We start from the raw sequence: 16271 nt of genomic DNA, 5'->3' as shown, positions 1-16271 counted from the left end.
TGTGCTCGCTAAACTTCGACATAGTTACAAAGCGAGCTGCACGCTGGGAGACACTTCGATGCCACTCTGGCGCTCGCCGCCCAACGCGCCGCCGATCACGTCCTTGGGGCGGGTCGACCTCGTGCGCTGGAGGCGCGCGTACAGAGACTACTGCCGCGACATGGCGTTGTACTGCCGGGCTGTCAACGTCCCGCTTGCCGGTTGCGTCGCGTCGTGGACGAGCTGCGTGGACCCCGACTTGCTCAGAGTTGCGTGCGAGTTTGACTGGCACATGGACCCCGCCAGCCTCACTGAGAGGGGCCTGCGCACCCGGCTCGCCACGATCATGGAGACGCCCCATATCAAGTCGGCGGACGACATTCGCAAATGCTTTGCCTCGCTGCACATGCCCTTGTCGCCGACGGGGGATGCCAACGGCCAGCGCCTTGACTTTATGGTTCAAGTGGGCAGACTCGTGGGGTTCAAGTGGGCAGACTCGTGGAGGAGGCCGCGCTGCAGACCGAGATGGCCACGTATGGGCGGCTCATTGTGGCCGCTATCGTGGAGAGGGTGCAGCCGGCGATCTTGCGCGAGCGGGTTCGAGCGCGCTTGGAGATCGCGCCCAACGACTCGCTCAAGGTCTTCGCCAACATCCTCTTGGAGCAGCTCCAAGCGCTGAACGAATGCGAGCACCTTCAAATCGAGGACAGCAGCAGCCTCCGACGATCGGGAGGAGTGAAGAAGCGTCGACGCGTCCGGCATCGGTCGACAGTCGGCGCAGAAATGTCGGCGGCCACGAAGCCTCGACACCATTCCCGTCCGTCGACGTGCAAGAAGCAAAAGACAGCTGCTTGAGAGTAGCCTGCAGAAGCGCTCCATCTGTGTACAAAATACAAGTTGTCCATAATTCGTGAGTAAATGTTACCGAGTAAACATCAAATTGCAGCTTCAAGCATCCTTGTCCGGAAGCGCACAGCGGTCGTTTGTGCTCAGACAGCACACTACGAGGCGAGGACAGAGGTCGCGGAAGAGACGAGTGATCTCGGCCGTTGGCATCGCGTGGCCTGCGAGGCACAGATGGCGCAGCGCGGGGGAGACTGCGTCATCGATCCAATGTTCCCACGAGCGAGCATGGTCCCAAGCAACGTTGCGCAAGGCGGCGCGCTGGAGGCGGCGGCAGCGCGCGAGAAATGCAAGGTGCGCTGTCGAGAGCGTTGCGCAGTCGAGGCGAAGCTCCTCGAGGTGACCGAGCGTCGGCAAGAGCTCGGCCAAGCTCTGGGCGTCAGATGCAGATACGTGGTCAATGGCGAGGTACTCGAGCGCCGGCATAGCTCGGAGCGCGGAGCAGAGGTCCGTGGGCTCGGTCGTGAAGCTGGTGGCAGCCGCACCGAGTAGCTCGAGATGCGTGAGCCGAGCGCCGTCGAGGACGTCGGCAGGCTGCCATGCGCCGCCAAACTTGGATTTAAGTTTGAGGTGTCGCAGCGACGACGGTAGTCGATCGCTGAGGTTGCCTTGGCGCACAAAGTCAATGCTGCGCAGTCGCGAGGTTCGAAGTGCGTCCAAGAGCTCCCCTTGAGAAGCCATACCGCGAAGCGCGAAGGCTTCTATGCGCGGCTGCTGCAGCAACTCGAGGAGCAAGTCCATGACGAACGAAGGGACTGTCTCCCAGGTAGATCCATCGATGGCCACGTCTCGGATGCTCGGATGCTGGAAGAGCCCGTGAAGCAGCGGCGTCACGAGGCGTGGCACCAAAGTGGCGCCAAGGCGAAATTGAACCTTGCGCAGTCGCGGTGTCGCAGCTAATGCCTCGAGAAAGGCTGCGATATCGCTTGGATCGTCCGCCTGGTCTAGCACCAGCGACATCTCATCGACGTTGGGTCCCAGTAGCGCGGCGGCGACCGCCAGCGACACGGGCTTGGTAAAAACAATGCGCGCCTCCTCCAGGAAGGCGTAGTTGGCTCGCGGAATACCACCAAAGCACAGCAGTGGTCGAAGCGAGGCGAAGGCGCCGACAGATGCGAGCTCGTCCGGCGTGAGGGCGTCGCAGCGCAGGCGAGGCCAGAGGTACGCCGCGGGCACGGAGCGCGCGAGAGTGACAAAGGCTTGGAGCGGGTCGCCGAGCTCTTCGTACGGCGAGAGCTCCACGAGGGCTTGGAACGTGTAGGGACATGCGACGAAGGTGGCGATCGTCCCAAGGACGTCGGCGCTGAGCGAAAGGGCCATGTTGTCAATTGCACTTTTCTGTCGCTGGATTGTACCTAGTCGCATGTGATTTGCGGAGCTAAATTAGCTGATCCAATGAAATCGCCCAAGGGTTGATTGATGCTGGATTGAAGCACATCTGCTGCGCCAGAGCCTCTGCGCCAGAGACGTGTTTGGTAGATGTCCAAATTACTGCAATGGCTTTGATTCTTAATCTTATCAGTCCAACTCAGTGGCAGCGACGTTCCGCATAATGGCCGCTTCCAGCTCTGCCACGTCATCCGGAAAATCCGGTTAATAAGTGTGACATGCGGCTTCTTGAAATGGCGATCGCCCAGCACGGGCGGCACATGGCATGTGTAGGTCATACCTAAATCTCGCTAACGCACGAGCTTGACGCATGCAGACAAATGCGCAAGGCGAGGTCGTCCTTGAACTGAGCGCCGTTGGCAACGCGCGGTGCGTGTCGGTCAGCCCGTCCCTTCTGTCACACGGCGCTCCGATTGGCCACAGCAACTCACTTCTAAACACGCAATCGACCAAACAATGCGAGGAGCGCGGACCGTCGCGCTGCTGGCAGTCGCGTGCGTAGGCGTCCACGCGTGCGGAGACGAGTTGTGTCTGCCGATCGTGGAGCTGCAATGCGGCTCGGACGGCGTTATCTACACGAACGCGTGCCTCGCGGAGAAGGCAAAGTGCAGCAATCGGGCGTTCACGTACTCGGCCGGCGCGTGCCCGAAGCAGACGCCGCCGCCACGCAGGCCCGTGGCAACGATCGATTTGAATGCGATCACGTTTCCGCGCTTCTCCACGCCGCACCTGCGAGCGCCGACAGTCGACGAGGGGGACGAGCCTCGACGCGCGTTTCGCGACAACTAAGGCGTGATTGGCTCTACACAAAGAGTGATATTGTCCCATGACGTATTAAAATGAGCTAAACTAACAAGTCGAAATGCGTAGTTGTTCGGGTGATCATGTTGTCGCAAAGGCGCCGGTTGTGCTAACACGAAACCCAAGTTGGTGACATTTTCTCGCAAAGTCGTTGCCGACATTCTCTTGCCGCAACTCTGAATGAAATCGAGCGCTCTCTGGGTGGTTATCAAGAGTTTCTTCAGTGATGACCTGAAGCGGCGAAGTACGCCAACGCGTTCGTTCGACGGCTGGTGCGGAAATGCTGGCAAGCTCTTGCTTGGCTACATCTGGCGCCTTCTATCCTGCTGCCACGTCATGACCAGATACATACTCGAATTGTAGTTTTTAGAGAATGTAACTTGGCACCGCGGTCGTCGCTTGCTGCTGCGCATAGTTTCACGGCTCGGTGTCTACAACCAGTTCTTGTCCGTCAGTCCGCCAGCCATGCGTTCTATCGTCAATTGTCAGCCACACAATCCGGCAACAAGATAGCGTGCACGATTGAGCTCAGTGCTCACTTTTCGATTTTCCGACACCATTCATGGTTCGCTGCACACTGCTACTGGCGCTTCTCCTCTCGCTCGTTGCCGGCGAGCCCCTCCAAGCTGGCGCGTGCGGCGTCAAAGCTTGTCCGCGCCTGCAGCAGCCGCAGTGCGGCTCGGACGGCGTCACGTACATGAATGCGTGCGCTGCAGACAAGATCAAGTGCGGCAACCGCAGGTTTACATACAAGGCCGGCAGTTGCCCCAAGCCGCGCCACCCCAAAGCAGCTGATGACTCTGACACGATCACGTTTCCTACTGCTGTTGCGACTCCGCATCTGCGCGTACGCCCGGCCACTGACCGTCTTGCAGACGATTAACTCGAGTGACTTTCGATCGTAGATAACTCGAAATACGCCTATGCATCATACCTTATCGTATTTGCTATGACGCGGCAAACCATCCAACTGGCCGAATATGGTCGGTTAGTGCGCAGCCGTTAGTAGTAACCGGCTGGACCAAAGTACCGGCTCGACTAGCCGCGAGTCAAACCGTTTGGCACGAATCGGCTGGAACGATGGTCGAGGCTTTTGCCTGGCTCTGAGCAATATGGTTTGGTAGTAGCTGTTGTCGACAATGGCTTCTAGTAGAACCATGCGACCACTCTCTTGCGATGCGACTCAGACCACCTCTCGTCAAGATGGACGTTGACTCCTGTCATAGTCCCACTCCATGCTCGCATTCGACTCAGACTGACATCTGAGTCGAGCGTCAGATCCCAAATGTTTGGAGCCTCCTTCCTAGCTGCATTGCTCAATTGACCATGCTTCGAACACTGACCTTCATCTCGTTCTCGCTGCTACCACCTGCAGTGTGTGCAAGCGGCCTCGCAGCCATCTTCTCCAAGGCACGCTTCCTCGAGCTGTTTCCCCAGGCGCTGCCCGTGTACCAGTACGAGAACCTCGTGCTCATGGCGGCCACGTACCCGAAGTTTGCCAACACTGGCAATGACGCCGTTGACAAGCGGGAGGTCGCGGCCTTTCTCGGGCAAGTCGCTTTGGAGACGGGGTATCTGCAGTACGCGGAAGAGATCGCCAAGAACGACTACTGCCAAGCGTCAACCGCGTATCCGTGCTACCCAGGAAAGCAGTATTACGGTACTCCACACCGTAAATCTTGATGCGCAAGTAGCCAATGGCTCTAGGTCGCGGTGCCATCCAGCTCTCGTGGAACTACAACTACAAGGACTTTGGCGCTGCAGTGGGACTCGATCTGTTGGCCCAGCCAGAGCTCGTGGCCTCCGACAAGAACCTCGTGTGGCGCAGCGCGCTCTGGTACTGGAACACGGACAAGTGGAACGGCAACATTCACAACGTGGTCGGGCAGCCGGGCGGCTTTGCCTACACGACGTACATCATCAACGGCGGCCTCGAGTGCGGACTCAACCCGCCCAACAAGGACTCGGAGAAAGCGCGCATCGCCAACTACATCAAGTTTTGTTCGGTGCTTGGAGTCTCGCCGGGCGACAACCTCTCGTGCCAAACCAGCGCGTACCCACCAAAGACACCGTGGCCAACGCCGGGGCCAACGCCCACGCCAACACAGGGACCCTCGACAGTTCCAACTTTAGCTCCGACGACGCCATCACCGACATCAACTGCTGCGCCGACGCCGGCACCGACGTCAACGACAGCACCGGCGCCGACGACGCCGGCGCCACCTGCCACGACGCGCCCGCCGTCGACCACGTGCACAACACCCACCGGCGTCTGCACCAACTGCATCTACAACGATGGCGCGATTGCAGCCTGCTTTGCGGGGTGGACGCAGTCGATCTGTGCGAGTGCGGGCGCCAACTATCATTGGTGCGGCCTTGCTTGATTGCGAAGTGCAGTTGTTTCTCGACTTACTTAGGTTAAGAAATATATATTGTATATTGTATATTGTATATTGTATATTGTATATTGTATATTGTATATTGTTCACAGCTTGGCGGTGAGGGAAAGTCGGCGGATAAGCTGCTTTGTGATGCGCAGCTTGGACTGCGACGCAATGTGCTGGAATTTCTGGGCCGCGCCTTTTTCTAGCATAATATTGGTCAAGCGCGCTTCACTCACGAGGAATATTGGTACTGGGCATGGCCAAGATCATGCTCGAGACCTTGCTCTTCTGCAGATTTGTCAGTAGAATCATGCGCGCGACGGCCATGTGCATGAGTTTCTCGAGCACAATCGGGTACCGCGCGAGGACCGACTCGAGGTGTTCGTACTCGAGCCCTACGAGCGTGGTGCATATCCATTTCCCATATTGAAATATTGGTCGCACCGTGCAGCTCGCTGTAGAGCTCAGCGCGCACCGTGGCCGTGCGTTTTCGCTCCTGGTCTGTGAGCAGCAGCGCCATCTCTCCAAAGTGGTCGCCGTCGTAGAGGTACGTAATACCAATGTCCTGTTGTGATTCTTTGTGCGGCAGTGTCACGTGCAGCATGCCTGAATGGAATATTGGACTTGGGTGTACCAATATGACGCACCTTTGGATATGATATACATTTCGTTGGCCACCTCCCCTTTCTACGACAGCACTGATGGCCGCAAGGTCGCGCCGCGCCAGTACCGTAAGGACGACCGAGTTGGGCGGGCAGAATGTTGGCTTGAGCCGCATCGCGATCTCGGTAGTAAAACCCCTTGGTAAATCTATCCAATATATATCGTGTCTTGAGCGCGCCTTGACGAACAAATGTAAATATTGTTCACCGTGGAAGAAGACGACGTTGCGGATCGTGACTTTGGCGTAGTGCTCGGCGACCTCGCTTTTGAGGTTGGAAGGCAGGTCGTGGAGGATGCGAGCTTCGTTGTAGACGGTTTTGCGCTGCAGAAAATACCGGTAGTATCTAGCCCACATTGTGGTGCCGTGACGACAATCCCATAGAGTGTATACTTGCGGGTGCGCAGTTGAAGCAAGGCGGGGAGGTCCCGCGCCTTCATGTAGGCGTTGACTTCGTTCAGACGCTCGTAGTAGCGCGTCTCGTTGACGTTCATGAGCAGCACGATCGAGGACATGGACGCGATGACGTAGGCGTAGGCGGCGGCCGAGACGCCCATGGCCAAGATCGCAAAGCTGCGCTCGTAGCTACGCGCGCATTAGTGGCAAGTACTCTACACGTCTTAGGACTACATTGAGACAGGGTAGACATCCCCAAAGCCCACTGTCGTCATGAGCGTCAGCGACCAGTAGAGTGAAATCACGTAGAGGTTCCACGGCGATTCGTTGAGAAAGCCCAGTGTGGCGAGCCACGATGTGTTGAGGTAGTCGTCGTTCAGGCGGGCCACGAGGTAGAATCCGCAGGCGGTGTAGTGCGCGACGAGCGCAATCGTCGCCAGGAGCTCAAACGCGACGACCGCGTTCCGGCTCAGGCGGGTTCGGTCCTCAAAGAATTCGAGAATTTGACCGTACTAGGCCGGAAGCGGGTGATTCGCCATCGTCATATTAGGAGAACCGGACCTTGACGAGCCGCAGCACCTTGGCGAGCTTGGCCAGCCGAAAAACGCGGACGAGGCTCGCGACAGCGTTTGGTTCGGCAACGAGAAGGTCCCACGGCAGCGTCACGAGAATATCAAAGAGGAGCCACCCGCACATGTACCGACGCGCAATAGCTCTCGGGTCACGCACGACGCTCCCGGACCTCGGGTCCACAAACGCGAGGCTAAACACATGTTGCGCTGATACATTGATACAAACGCACCGCATTGTGAGCAGAATGTCGACGCCGAAGAAGAGGTCCATGCAGCGGTCGGTCGTGTCAACCCAGGCGTACGTGGCGCGCAGCTGGTCCAAGGTCTAGGTAGCAGTCGTGAGCCTCTCGGTATTTCGTGAAACGTCAACGATATTGTAGTGAGCAATGTAGCCCTCGAGCGGCTGAGTCGTAAAGCAAATAAAATACGGCGCGACGATGCAGACATAGAGGAGAGCGCCAGTTTGAATGCCGTTCCAGACCACGAGCGCCGGAGCGGTGGGCAGCAGGATGAACCAGTAGCGTCGTGATTCGTCGGCAGTAAAATTGTCGGCTACGAGCCGCAGGTCCTCTTTGCCTTGCTTGGGCACCGCAATGCGCGTCGCTACACGAGACACCGGTGGCTCCACGTGCGCCTTTGACGGCGATGCGACGAGTGTGCGCGACGGCGAAGGTCCCAACATTGCGCCCACGCTCTTGAGCTGCGTCGTCGACGCTGTGAGGACCTCAGGCGCTCGGGCTTCGCTCTCTGGCACAGAAAAGACGCGCGAGAGCCGGGCGCCACGCAGTGGCTGTCGTTCGTCGGTGGTGCGTGGCAACCGCGCGAGCCTTTCGATCGCGCGGTCGCTGAGGGTGTCGATAACCGGCGTCGAATCGCTCGGGAGCATGACGCTTAGTCGCGCCCGCGACTCCGAAATGGCCAAGGCGACTACAACTTCGGGCGGGTCTGAGGCCCACGACTCGCTGTCTTCGTCGTTAGCTTGCGATTCGACGACGTCGTCGGCTTCGTCGTCTCCAAACTCGCTCAGTCCAGGCCCAAGCGCATCAGCAATATCCTGCGGCAGCGCGTCGCCAATATCCAGCGGCAGCAACGCGTCGCCCGTGGGCCCGTGCGTTGGACTGTCCATCACGACGCGCCTTTGGTTATTTCTGCTAAGTATAGCCACTTGATGCTTGATGAAATAAATAATTTCGGAAAAATCGGCGCTAACACTTGGACGCGCGCGAGATCCTCGAGAAGACTTTGCCCACGAGGCGGCTCTGCGTCTCGGCCGCCATGCGCTGAAACTTGCGGTCCGAGACCTTTTCTAGCAGTGTGGCGGCAATAAGACCTCAGATGCCATCATCGGACGCGACGTACTCTGCATGGCGAAGACCATGTTGGCCACCTTGGTCTTTTGCAGGTTGTTGAGGAGGATCTGGCGCGACACGGCCATGTCCATGAGCTTGTCCAGCACCGTCGGGTACCGCGAGAGCCCGACCTGGAGGCTCGTGTACTCGAGGCCTGCTCTAAATGAGGACCCACACACGAGCCACACGTGTACCGTGGAGCTCGCAGTACGTTTTGGATCGAATGTTGGCCGACCGCTTCTTGGCCTGTTCTTCGAGCAGCAGCGCCATTTCCCCAAAGTGATCGCCGTCGTAGAGGTACGCGATCCCAAATTCTTGCTGCGTCTCGTGATGGAGCAGTGTTACGTGCAGGATCCCTAAGCAAGACCTTAGCTGAAGTGCACAACACTCGATCGCACCTTTGGAGACGATAAACATCTCGCCGGCCGTGTCGCCCATCTACACCCAGTGCTATCATCACGGCGCTACTGTCACGGAGCGCTGTACGCTGAGGACGAGCGAGTTGGGCGGGAAGAACGTCGGCTTGAGATGCATGGCGATCTCGGTCGTAAACCCATGGGGCAAGTCTAACAACATGTTTTGGGCGAAGGCCAACGCAGCAGTCGTACCGTGGAAGAAGGCGACGTCGCGAATCGTCACCTTGATGTAGTGCTCCGTGACCTCGCTTTTGAGGTTGGTCGGAAGGTCTTCGAGGATGCTTGCTTCGTTGTAGACCGTTTTGCGCTGCAGGAAATACCGGTAGTACCTAAGCACATGATCTCTCCTGCTGCATATCCCACCGATCTCGCACTTGCGGGTTCGAAGCTGGAGCGACGCGGGGAGGTCCCGCGCCTTCATGTAGGCGTTGACCTCGTTCAGGCGTTCGTAGTAGCGCGACTCCGTCACGTTCATGGACGCGACGATCGACGACATGGAAGCGATGACGTAAGCGTACGTGCCCGCGGAGATGACCATAGCCCCGATCGTAAAGACGCGCTCTTGCCTAGTCCGCTCTCAGATCGTAGTGCTAAGGGGTAGGTGTTTACGTGGTGACGGGGTAAATGTCGCCAAAGCCGACCGTGGTCATGAGCGTGAAGGCCCAGTAGAGCGACACGATGTACAGGTCGAACGGGGACGCGTTCAGCAGGTTGAGCGTCGCAAGCCATGAGTTCTCCATGTACGTGGCGTTGAGCCGCGCCGCCATGTAAAAGCCGCAGGCCGTGTAGTGCGCGACGAGGCAGATGGTCGACAGCAGCTCGAGGGTGACGACCATGTTGCGGCTCATGGGTGTCTGGTCTTCAAGAAACTCGACAATTTGTCCGTACTACCACGCCCATAAGTATCATTGGGTATCGACGCGAGTACTTTGATGAGGCGCAGGATCTTGGTGAGGCGCGCGAGGCGGAAGATGCGGATGAGCTCGAGGATGATGGCGTCCTTGGGCGTCGAGACGCCGACGACGTGGTCCCACGGGATCGTCACGAGCAAATCAAAGACAAACCACCCGTGTACGTAGTGCGCCGCGATGCGCTCGGGCCGCTTGACGACGTAGCCCGACTTGACATCGACAAAGGCAAAACTACGCATGCGCTACGATCCGAGTGCTCGAAGATGAGTCTACCGAAAGCTCAAGAGCAGGTCGAGGCCGTAGAGTGCGTTGACGATGCCGTCAAGCGTGTGGATGAACCGCTCGTTCGCACGCAGGTCGGCGGCCGTCTACGCACCGTCAACACGCGCGGCGACTACACCTTCAGTACCAGGTTGTAGTAGGCCACGTAGCCCTCGAGGGGCACGAGCCGGAAGCATGTCATGTACGGCGAAAACACGCAGGCGTAGACGAGAAGGACGAGCTGCAGCGGGTCCCAGAACCGGCGGAAGCGCGAGTCGGGCAGGATGACACTCCAGTGCGCGGGCGCGTCCTTGTCGTCGTCGGCGACAACCGACAGCTCGCGCTTGTCGCCCATGGCCTCGCGCACAATGTGGCGCGGCGTGACGAGCGCGCGCGTCGACGGCTGCTTCTCGAGCGGCGGAAGCATGTCGCTGTCGCTCGGGATCATGGGCAGCGTCGCGATGTCGACGACGTCCGTCCGCTTCTCGGCCAAGTCGCGCTGACGAACACTCATCGCGAAACGGAAGCTCGCAATTGTGAACTGTCCGGGCAGGCCAGCGGCTTCTATATATATAAACACACGAGGCATAGCGCTCGTAAGCCGAGCTTTCGTGCTGTGGTCCCATGAGACGCTGTCCAGCGCCAGAGCAACCCGAGGTTAACTTCTTTCCACCGGCGGCCCGTTGAGAGCCATACATCGCATGCAAACCAGTCAGCGTGTCGTTGCAGGCACCCCAGACGCTGCCGCCGACAATGATCATCCAGCGCGGCAAGTGCCCACGGGCGTGTTGAAGTGGCGACCTTTGTGGTCAGATAATGGCTGTATTTTAAACAATGGTTTTGTAGGGTAAATGTTTGCTTCGATCGAAGTTTGTGAATCTTCGACGATAAAAAGCGCATTTGATTGGCTGGCTCTTAAATTCAGCATTTATCTGACCTTTTTGACGCCAATCATTGACGTAGCGGAATCGCGCGGGAGAGCGCGTGGGACGCCAGGCGCGTCCGCTCGATCGTAAGCGTCCGCCATGTCTTGATGTCAAAAACAGCGACCGACGACTCGCTCAGCGGCCACGCGAGGAGCCCCGTGAGCGCGGCCGAGGCGTAGTCGATGTGCTGGACATGGTCGTGGACCCAGTCGGTCGACTCGAAAAGGTACTTGGCGCCACACGAGGTCAAGTGCGACTCGAAGGCGTCGACGACCCGAGCGCGGGCACCAACGAGGCGGGCGGTGGCGTAAAAAGTGCTCGAGATTGCTACCGCGATCGCCACAAGCACGAGGAGCCGCGTCTGCGACCCGATCGCAACGTCGCCGGTCTGACACGCGAGCGACAAGTCCATTTCGACGACCGTGCAAAGTGGCTGGAGACGCACGCTGTGCTCGACGGGGCTCGCGAAGCTCAGGATCGTGGCCACAAGCCACGTCAGCAGCGCCGTTTTGGTCGTGTACCGTGACGCGTACTCCCTCGTGTAGATCATGAAAGCGTCTTCGAGCGTGTAGACAAGCCAGCCGAGCTCGCTCGCCGCGAGGACCCTCGAGAATGTCAAAAGCGTCCGGCTCACGTCTTGACGCGACGTCGTCACAGTGGTGACAAAGTCGGTGCGCTGCAATTGCAGCGTTGCCGTGCTCAATATACAAAGCGCCGTCAAGCTGCGCACGCACAGCAGCGGTCGGCCGACCCAGACGGCGCCGGCGACTCGGTTGAGAAGAAAGAGGTTTCGACCCTCGGTCGTAAACGCATTCAGGAGAGTGTACCCAATGGCAACGAGCGCGATGACTGCGAGGACGCCCGAGACGTACTGGCACAGCGTTCGCAAGAAGACGACAACGTTGACCGGCATCTCGATCGTGTTGGCGGCCATCGACACGGCGCGAGACGTCGTCGAGAGGACGGCAAAGGACGCGATATCGCCGTCAAAAGCGAGTACCTCCCGCGCGTCGACCGCCCAGTCGTAGACCATGGTCCAGCTGGCAAAATGCATGCCAGGCTCCTCAAAGAGCTTCTGGAAGAACAGCTCGTACGACGCGGTCTCGGTGCGATACAAAAACTGCGTAAACCCCACGCGCGCATCGTTGGCTTCCAGCGCAATGGCCTCGCGACGGTTGGCGGCCAAAGACTCGGCAGAGAAGAGCGTTGACGCCAGCGCCGCAACGTTGGTGACAAAATTGCCGCAGCCCTTGGGATTGAGTGCTTCGGTGCTGCAAGCCTGTCGCATCGTTGCCTCGGAGGTGAGCGCGATACCTGACGCGATGGAGGCCACGAGCGCTTGGTTCTTTGTTGGGTAGAGCCACTCGCCTTGCATGCGGCTGCAGAGCGCATCGGACCCGAGAAACTGCGCCATCGATACCGTATAGTTGAACACGCCGAAAGCTCTATGGCAAAGGACACTGGCGCCCGCGCCCATGTACAGCGTCTTGTTGATCGCGAGTGGTATCGGCGTCAGCTGAGCCAGGAGCTCCAAGGACGCGTACGCCTCGCGCGCGTCACTGCGCGTGGCCAACGCCTCGGCGGTCGCACGCGTGATGCTCTGCACGAACTGACGCAGCGCGGCTGGCGCTGCCACGTGGCGGACGTCGACGGCGCCAAACGGTCCGATGCTCAATGCGACGATCGACGCGCCAATGCTGAGCGGCGACGGCACGGTGCCGTTCTGCATGTACATGTCTTGGGCCGAGTGATTCAAAAAGGCAAACTGGGGACTCTGTCGCACGAGCGAGAGACCGACGATCTGAGATCCGTTGTTGGCGATAGCCCAGAGGTCGCTGGCAAACGTCCAGTAAAAGCTCCGCGACGTCGACGACTCGATTGTGAACGCGCCGTTGTGGGCTTCGATGCTAAAGTCGTACGAGAAACCGAGGGTGTTGGTGACCGAGAAACCCGCGTTGAGTCCGATCGACTTGTAGTTTTGCCACTGCGTGGTGAAGGACGCAATGCTATGCGAGCGCCAAAGTAAGATTTCTTGCGTCACTGGGATTGGTGTCGATGGCAGCGACGCAAGCCACGACGGGCGCAAGACGCGGACAGCCGAGGCAATTCCACGTTCAAACGAGTCGCCCCAGCAAGCTAAAAACGCGGCTCGACCGATGTTGCGCAAAACCGCCTCCAAGAAGACGGCGCCGTTGGACGCATACTGATCACGGCAGCGCGCCTGTCGACGGGACGACGACGCCATCTCGAGTGTTTGATCAAAGTCCACCCAGCAGTACATGGTTGCGATCCAAGGCACATTGCATCCGTCCATCTCACGCAAACCATGCAGCATCATCAACAATTCCGACCCGCTCTCGGACTGGATGGCCCGCGCTCGCAAGGGCGAGTACTGAATGAGCGCTTCGGGTGACCCGTAGTCGATCAAGACGTCGGCAAACTCAGGCGCGTCGAGGCGGACACTGCTGTGCTCCGTCATGAACTCGCGGTGAAACCAGTTGGCGACAAACGTGTGCATGCCAGACGTGTTGAACGTCGCCCAGTACATGTCGTTGCCCAAGTTGACGGTCGAGAGCTGGAGGTACGAGATGCTACCCACAGCAGAAAACGTCACGTAAGCTAGGCCCGCAATGACCTTGCCGCGCGCACGCCACGATGTGTGACCGACAGCGACGAGGTGGGTGTCGATGGCCAAAATAGGGTCGACCCGGGGGCCAACGTCCGTCGTAAAGACTCGCCAGAGCTTCAGGTCGAGCATGTAGACCCTAGACCCAACGCGACACCGGAAGAAGCCGCTCATGACCGCGGTCGCGTGGTCGATGGGCCAGCTTTCGCACGAGGGTGCCACGTAAGCGATGACGCTCGCCGGCACGAAATGTGCGTCTTTGGGCGTCTCGCGAAGTGCGCGCTCGGGGGGTATGCAGACGTAGCCGCAAAACAACGCCAGCGCCATGAGAGCTAGCATGCAAAACGCGCGGTCCAGCGAGCCAATCGCGACAATTCCGCTGGCGCAGTGCAGTACACCGTCTTGGCTTCTGCAGGTCCGCTCCACTGTCGCGTGCGCTTCCAGCGGCGCCGCAACATCAAACATCACAAGTCCTAGCCAAGTAAGCGCGCCACTCACGACGGCGGCGCGTCGGGCGCGGCGGGTGGTCACAACGAGCAAGATATCGTTGACGACCGTCGTGATCCACGTCGCTTCAAGCGCAAGGACGCACGTGTGCAGGAGTGGCCGAGGCGTTTGGTCGAACCGACCCAAGCGAGCGTCACCGTGAAACGTGAGCGGTGCAGTGCACAGCGCGGCCATGGCGGGCAGAGCACGCAAGAGCAGCAGCGGTCGGCCGACCCAGACGGGTCCGGCAACGCGAAAGAAACAGAGCAGGTGGTTGCCGCTCTGTCGATCGGCGCCGGCGGCTGCAATGACGGCGACAACGACCAAAATGCTTGTGGAGGTTACGAGGTTGGAGTAGAGACAGAGGCTCGTGCTCTTAGGAACTTCGAGCGCATTCGGGGTGACGACGATGGGCGGCAGCGGCTCCGACATGATGTGGACTGTTGCGACGTCGCCTTGAAACGAGACGACCTCGCGGTCGCCGTACACCCAGTCCATGAGCGCGATCCAGCCAAAGTATTCCCAGTCACCAGCGCCGAGAAGTGCGTGGCGCAGCAGAATTGGCGCTTGCGACCTTGTCATCGCCAGCTGCACGACCTCAATGTCGTCGAGAACGGCGTGCGCCGTCGACAGAAGCGTCGCCCTCTCGTCGCGCAGAGAAGTGTTGCGCAGGATCATCGTTGTTGCTGCACGAAGAGAGCTGCAAGCGGCTCGCGTACTAGCACTGCACAGGGCACACGGGTCGTCCGCTGCGTCGACGGCCAAGGACGCCACCATCGCGGCCATCGGGTGAACATTCAAGTGACTCGGCACGAGTGCGTTGCACGTGTCGTCGAAGGCAAACGACTGCAGCACACTGGTGGTGCCAGGGTGGTACAAGCACAGTGGACTGCCGCCGTAAAACACAAAGTCACCAGACGACCAGGCGCGAGGGACCGGGTCGAGTGTCGGCGACGGCAGCAGTGCATACGCTGTAAGAAGATCGTCGTCGGCTTGCAGTGCGACGGCGATGGCAGATTCGACCGCTCGGAGGGCAGTCACGAGAGCGTAGGGTGGAGCGACAAGATACAAGTCGACGGCCGTGAGCGGACCCAGACACTCGTGGACGATGACGCTCGCAGGCGTCGCGAGGTAGACACCCGTGTACTGCTCCAGCTCACCGTCGCCCATGTAGTCGGGGAGGTTGCGAACGATGCTGGTGTTCAGACCGGCGCCGTAGTTGGCCTGCGCAATCCAGAGGTTGTATGAGAAGGAAGGGTTGAGGAAGAGCGACGTGCCGAGCGCCCCCCGGTCTGCGAACGCGATCGCCGACACAGTCAGCGCCTGGTGCCACCCGAGCATGTTGCGCACGGCAATGGTCTCTACGAGCCCGAGTTGGTAGTCGTTGGACCACTGCGCTTGAAAACTGGTTACTTGACAGCTGTGCCAGTAAGCTGCCTCGTCTGCGACCGACACCTGCGGCGCTAGGACGCTTGTCCACCACGCAGCGCCTTGCGGCTGCTGTACGATCGCGTTCACAAAGACAATGCTCACGTCGATGGCTGCCCACGCGTCGACGTTGCGGAGGTACGCCTCCAAGTACACGGCGCCGTTCGTCGCGTCACAACGCGCTTGGCGAGCGGCCGTGTGCCCAACCTCCCAGCGCCGGCCAAAGTCGGCCCAGCAAAACATCGTCGAGAGGTAGACGCCGAGGGTGCGCAGATGCTCGACAGCGTCCTCGAGCGAGCTGTAGCGGGCCAGGGCCAAGGCACGCGGGTACGCGGGGTTGACATGCCCCGATGTGGTAGACAGGCTGTAGGGCTTTAAAATGGCTTGAGACGGCGAGCCGAGGTCGAGGGTCGCAGACGCCGTCGTCGTGAGCTGCATGCGGTAGACGTCGAGCAAGTACGCCTGTGCTGCGGACGCCTCAAAGCCCGACCAAAAGTGGTCGTTGGCGAGCGTTGGCGCCACGATCGCAATGTACCAGACGCTCGCGCCAAGGAAGGCGGCAAGGAAGGCGAGCCCGATAAGCATCGCGCGAAAAGGTGCGTCGGCGTTTCAAATCCTTAGTCATTATTTCCCAACGGTATAGTTATATTTGGTCCCATAGATCGCTAGGCGAGCACTAGCGATACATGATTTTGCCTTAGGCAACCATCGGCACGTTGAAGTTGGTGCCCGCAGTCGCAGGTCAGATGATGGCTGTCTTGTAAACACACTCTTTTTGTATCC

At 59.3% G+C, this 16271-nt stretch overlaps 8 protein-coding genes across 9 annotated transcripts; 4 read left to right on the top strand and 4 right to left on the bottom strand.

Moving 5' to 3' along the window:
* Positions 1-58: 58 nt before the first annotated feature.
* On the top strand, positions 59-908 carry SDRG_04721 (hypothetical protein; the record flags this gene model as incomplete). Its single annotated transcript, XM_008610403.1, has 2 exons — positions 59-436; positions 484-908. The coding sequence occupies 2 exons, from the start codon at positions 59-61 to the stop codon at positions 832-834; spliced, it is 729 nt and encodes a 242-aa protein (XP_008608625.1). The 3' UTR covers positions 835-908.
* Positions 799-2209, bottom strand: SDRG_04720 (the record flags this gene model as incomplete). Of its 2 annotated transcripts, none has more annotated exons than XM_008610401.1 (1): positions 799-2209. In XM_008610401.1, the coding sequence occupies exon 1, from the start codon at positions 2200-2202 to the stop codon at positions 928-930; it is 1275 nt and encodes a 424-aa protein (XP_008608623.1). In that variant the 5' UTR covers positions 2203-2209. The 2 variants fall into 2 exon arrangements, with proteins under 2 accessions (XP_008608623.1, XP_008608624.1); XM_008610402.1 differs by having other exon boundaries at positions 928-2202.
* A 518-nt stretch (positions 2210-2727) lies between these two features.
* Positions 2728-3165, top strand: SDRG_04719 (hypothetical protein; the record flags this gene model as incomplete). The annotated part of the gene is made up of 2 exons (XM_008610400.1): positions 2728-3084; positions 3142-3165. One exon carries the CDS (start codon positions 2728-2730, stop codon positions 3058-3060), a length of 333 nt encoding a protein of 110 aa, XP_008608622.1. The 3' UTR covers positions 3061-3084; positions 3142-3165.
* A 341-nt stretch (positions 3166-3506) lies between these two features.
* On the top strand, positions 3507-4006 carry SDRG_04718 (hypothetical protein). The gene has a single exon (XM_008610399.1). The coding sequence runs from the start codon at positions 3635-3637 to the stop codon at positions 3953-3955; it is 321 nt and encodes a 106-aa protein (XP_008608621.1). The 5' UTR covers positions 3507-3634; the 3' UTR covers positions 3956-4006.
* Positions 4007-4147: 141 nt separating this feature from the next.
* SDRG_04717 (hypothetical protein) lies at positions 4148-5509 on the top strand. Its single transcript, XM_008610398.1, has 2 exons — positions 4148-4732; positions 4780-5509. The coding sequence occupies exons 1-2, from the start codon at positions 4399-4401 to the stop codon at positions 5454-5456; spliced, it is 1011 nt and encodes a 336-aa protein (XP_008608620.1). The 5' UTR covers positions 4148-4398; the 3' UTR covers positions 5457-5509.
* Positions 5510-5557: 48 nt separating this feature from the next.
* On the bottom strand, positions 5558-8211 carry SDRG_04716 (hypothetical protein; the record flags this gene model as incomplete). The annotated part of the gene is made up of 11 exons (XM_008610397.1): positions 5558-5658; positions 5708-5851; positions 5901-6062; positions 6104-6143; positions 6187-6266; positions 6327-6463; positions 6511-6702; positions 6748-7025; positions 7075-7276; positions 7316-7410; positions 7456-8211. The coding sequence occupies 11 exons, from the start codon at positions 8209-8211 to the stop codon at positions 5558-5560; spliced, it is 2187 nt and encodes a 728-aa protein (XP_008608619.1).
* Positions 8212-8290: 79 nt separating this feature from the next.
* Positions 8291-10536, bottom strand: SDRG_04715 (hypothetical protein; the record flags this gene model as incomplete). Its single annotated transcript, XM_008610396.1, has 11 exons — positions 8291-8391; positions 8445-8588; positions 8629-8790; positions 8833-8872; positions 8921-9000; positions 9043-9179; positions 9225-9424; positions 9468-9704; positions 9779-9992; positions 10035-10129; positions 10171-10536. 11 exons carry the CDS (start codon positions 10534-10536, stop codon positions 8291-8293), a joined length of 1776 nt encoding a protein of 591 aa, XP_008608618.1.
* A 373-nt stretch (positions 10537-10909) lies between these two features.
* SDRG_04714 (hypothetical protein) lies at positions 10910-16097 on the bottom strand. The gene has a single exon (XM_008610395.1). It carries the CDS (start codon positions 16071-16073, stop codon positions 10974-10976), a length of 5100 nt encoding a protein of 1699 aa, XP_008608617.1. The 5' UTR covers positions 16074-16097; the 3' UTR covers positions 10910-10973.
* Positions 16098-16271: the final 174 nt, after the last annotated feature.

Source organism: Saprolegnia diclina (genome assembly GCF_000281045.1).
Source record: "Saprolegnia diclina VS20 unplaced genomic scaffold supercont1.12, whole genome shotgun sequence".
Classification (NCBI taxonomy): Eukaryota; Oomycota; class Saprolegniomycetes; order Saprolegniales; family Saprolegniaceae; genus Saprolegnia; species Saprolegnia diclina.
Note: the sequence above shows the minus strand (reverse complement) of the source record. Positions and strands in the feature narration are given on the sequence as shown.

Excerpts from the sequence above, each read along its gene's own strand:
- SDRG_04717 (XM_008610398.1), top strand. The coding sequence starts at position 4,399 with ATGCTTCGAACACTGACCTTCATCTCGTTCTCGCTGCTACCACCTGCA. Across the intron at positions 4,733-4,779 it reads CCCAGGAAAGCAGTATTACG|GTCGCGGTGCCATCCAGCTC; the intron begins GTACTCCACACC and ends CAATGGCTCTAG.
- SDRG_04718 (XM_008610399.1), top strand. The coding sequence starts at position 3,635 with ATGGTTCGCTGCACACTGCTACTGGCGCTTCTCCTCTCGCTCGTTGCC.
- SDRG_04714 (XM_008610395.1), bottom strand. The coding sequence starts at position 16,073 with ATGCTTATCGGGCTCGCCTTCCTTGCCGCCTTCCTTGGCGCGAGCGTC.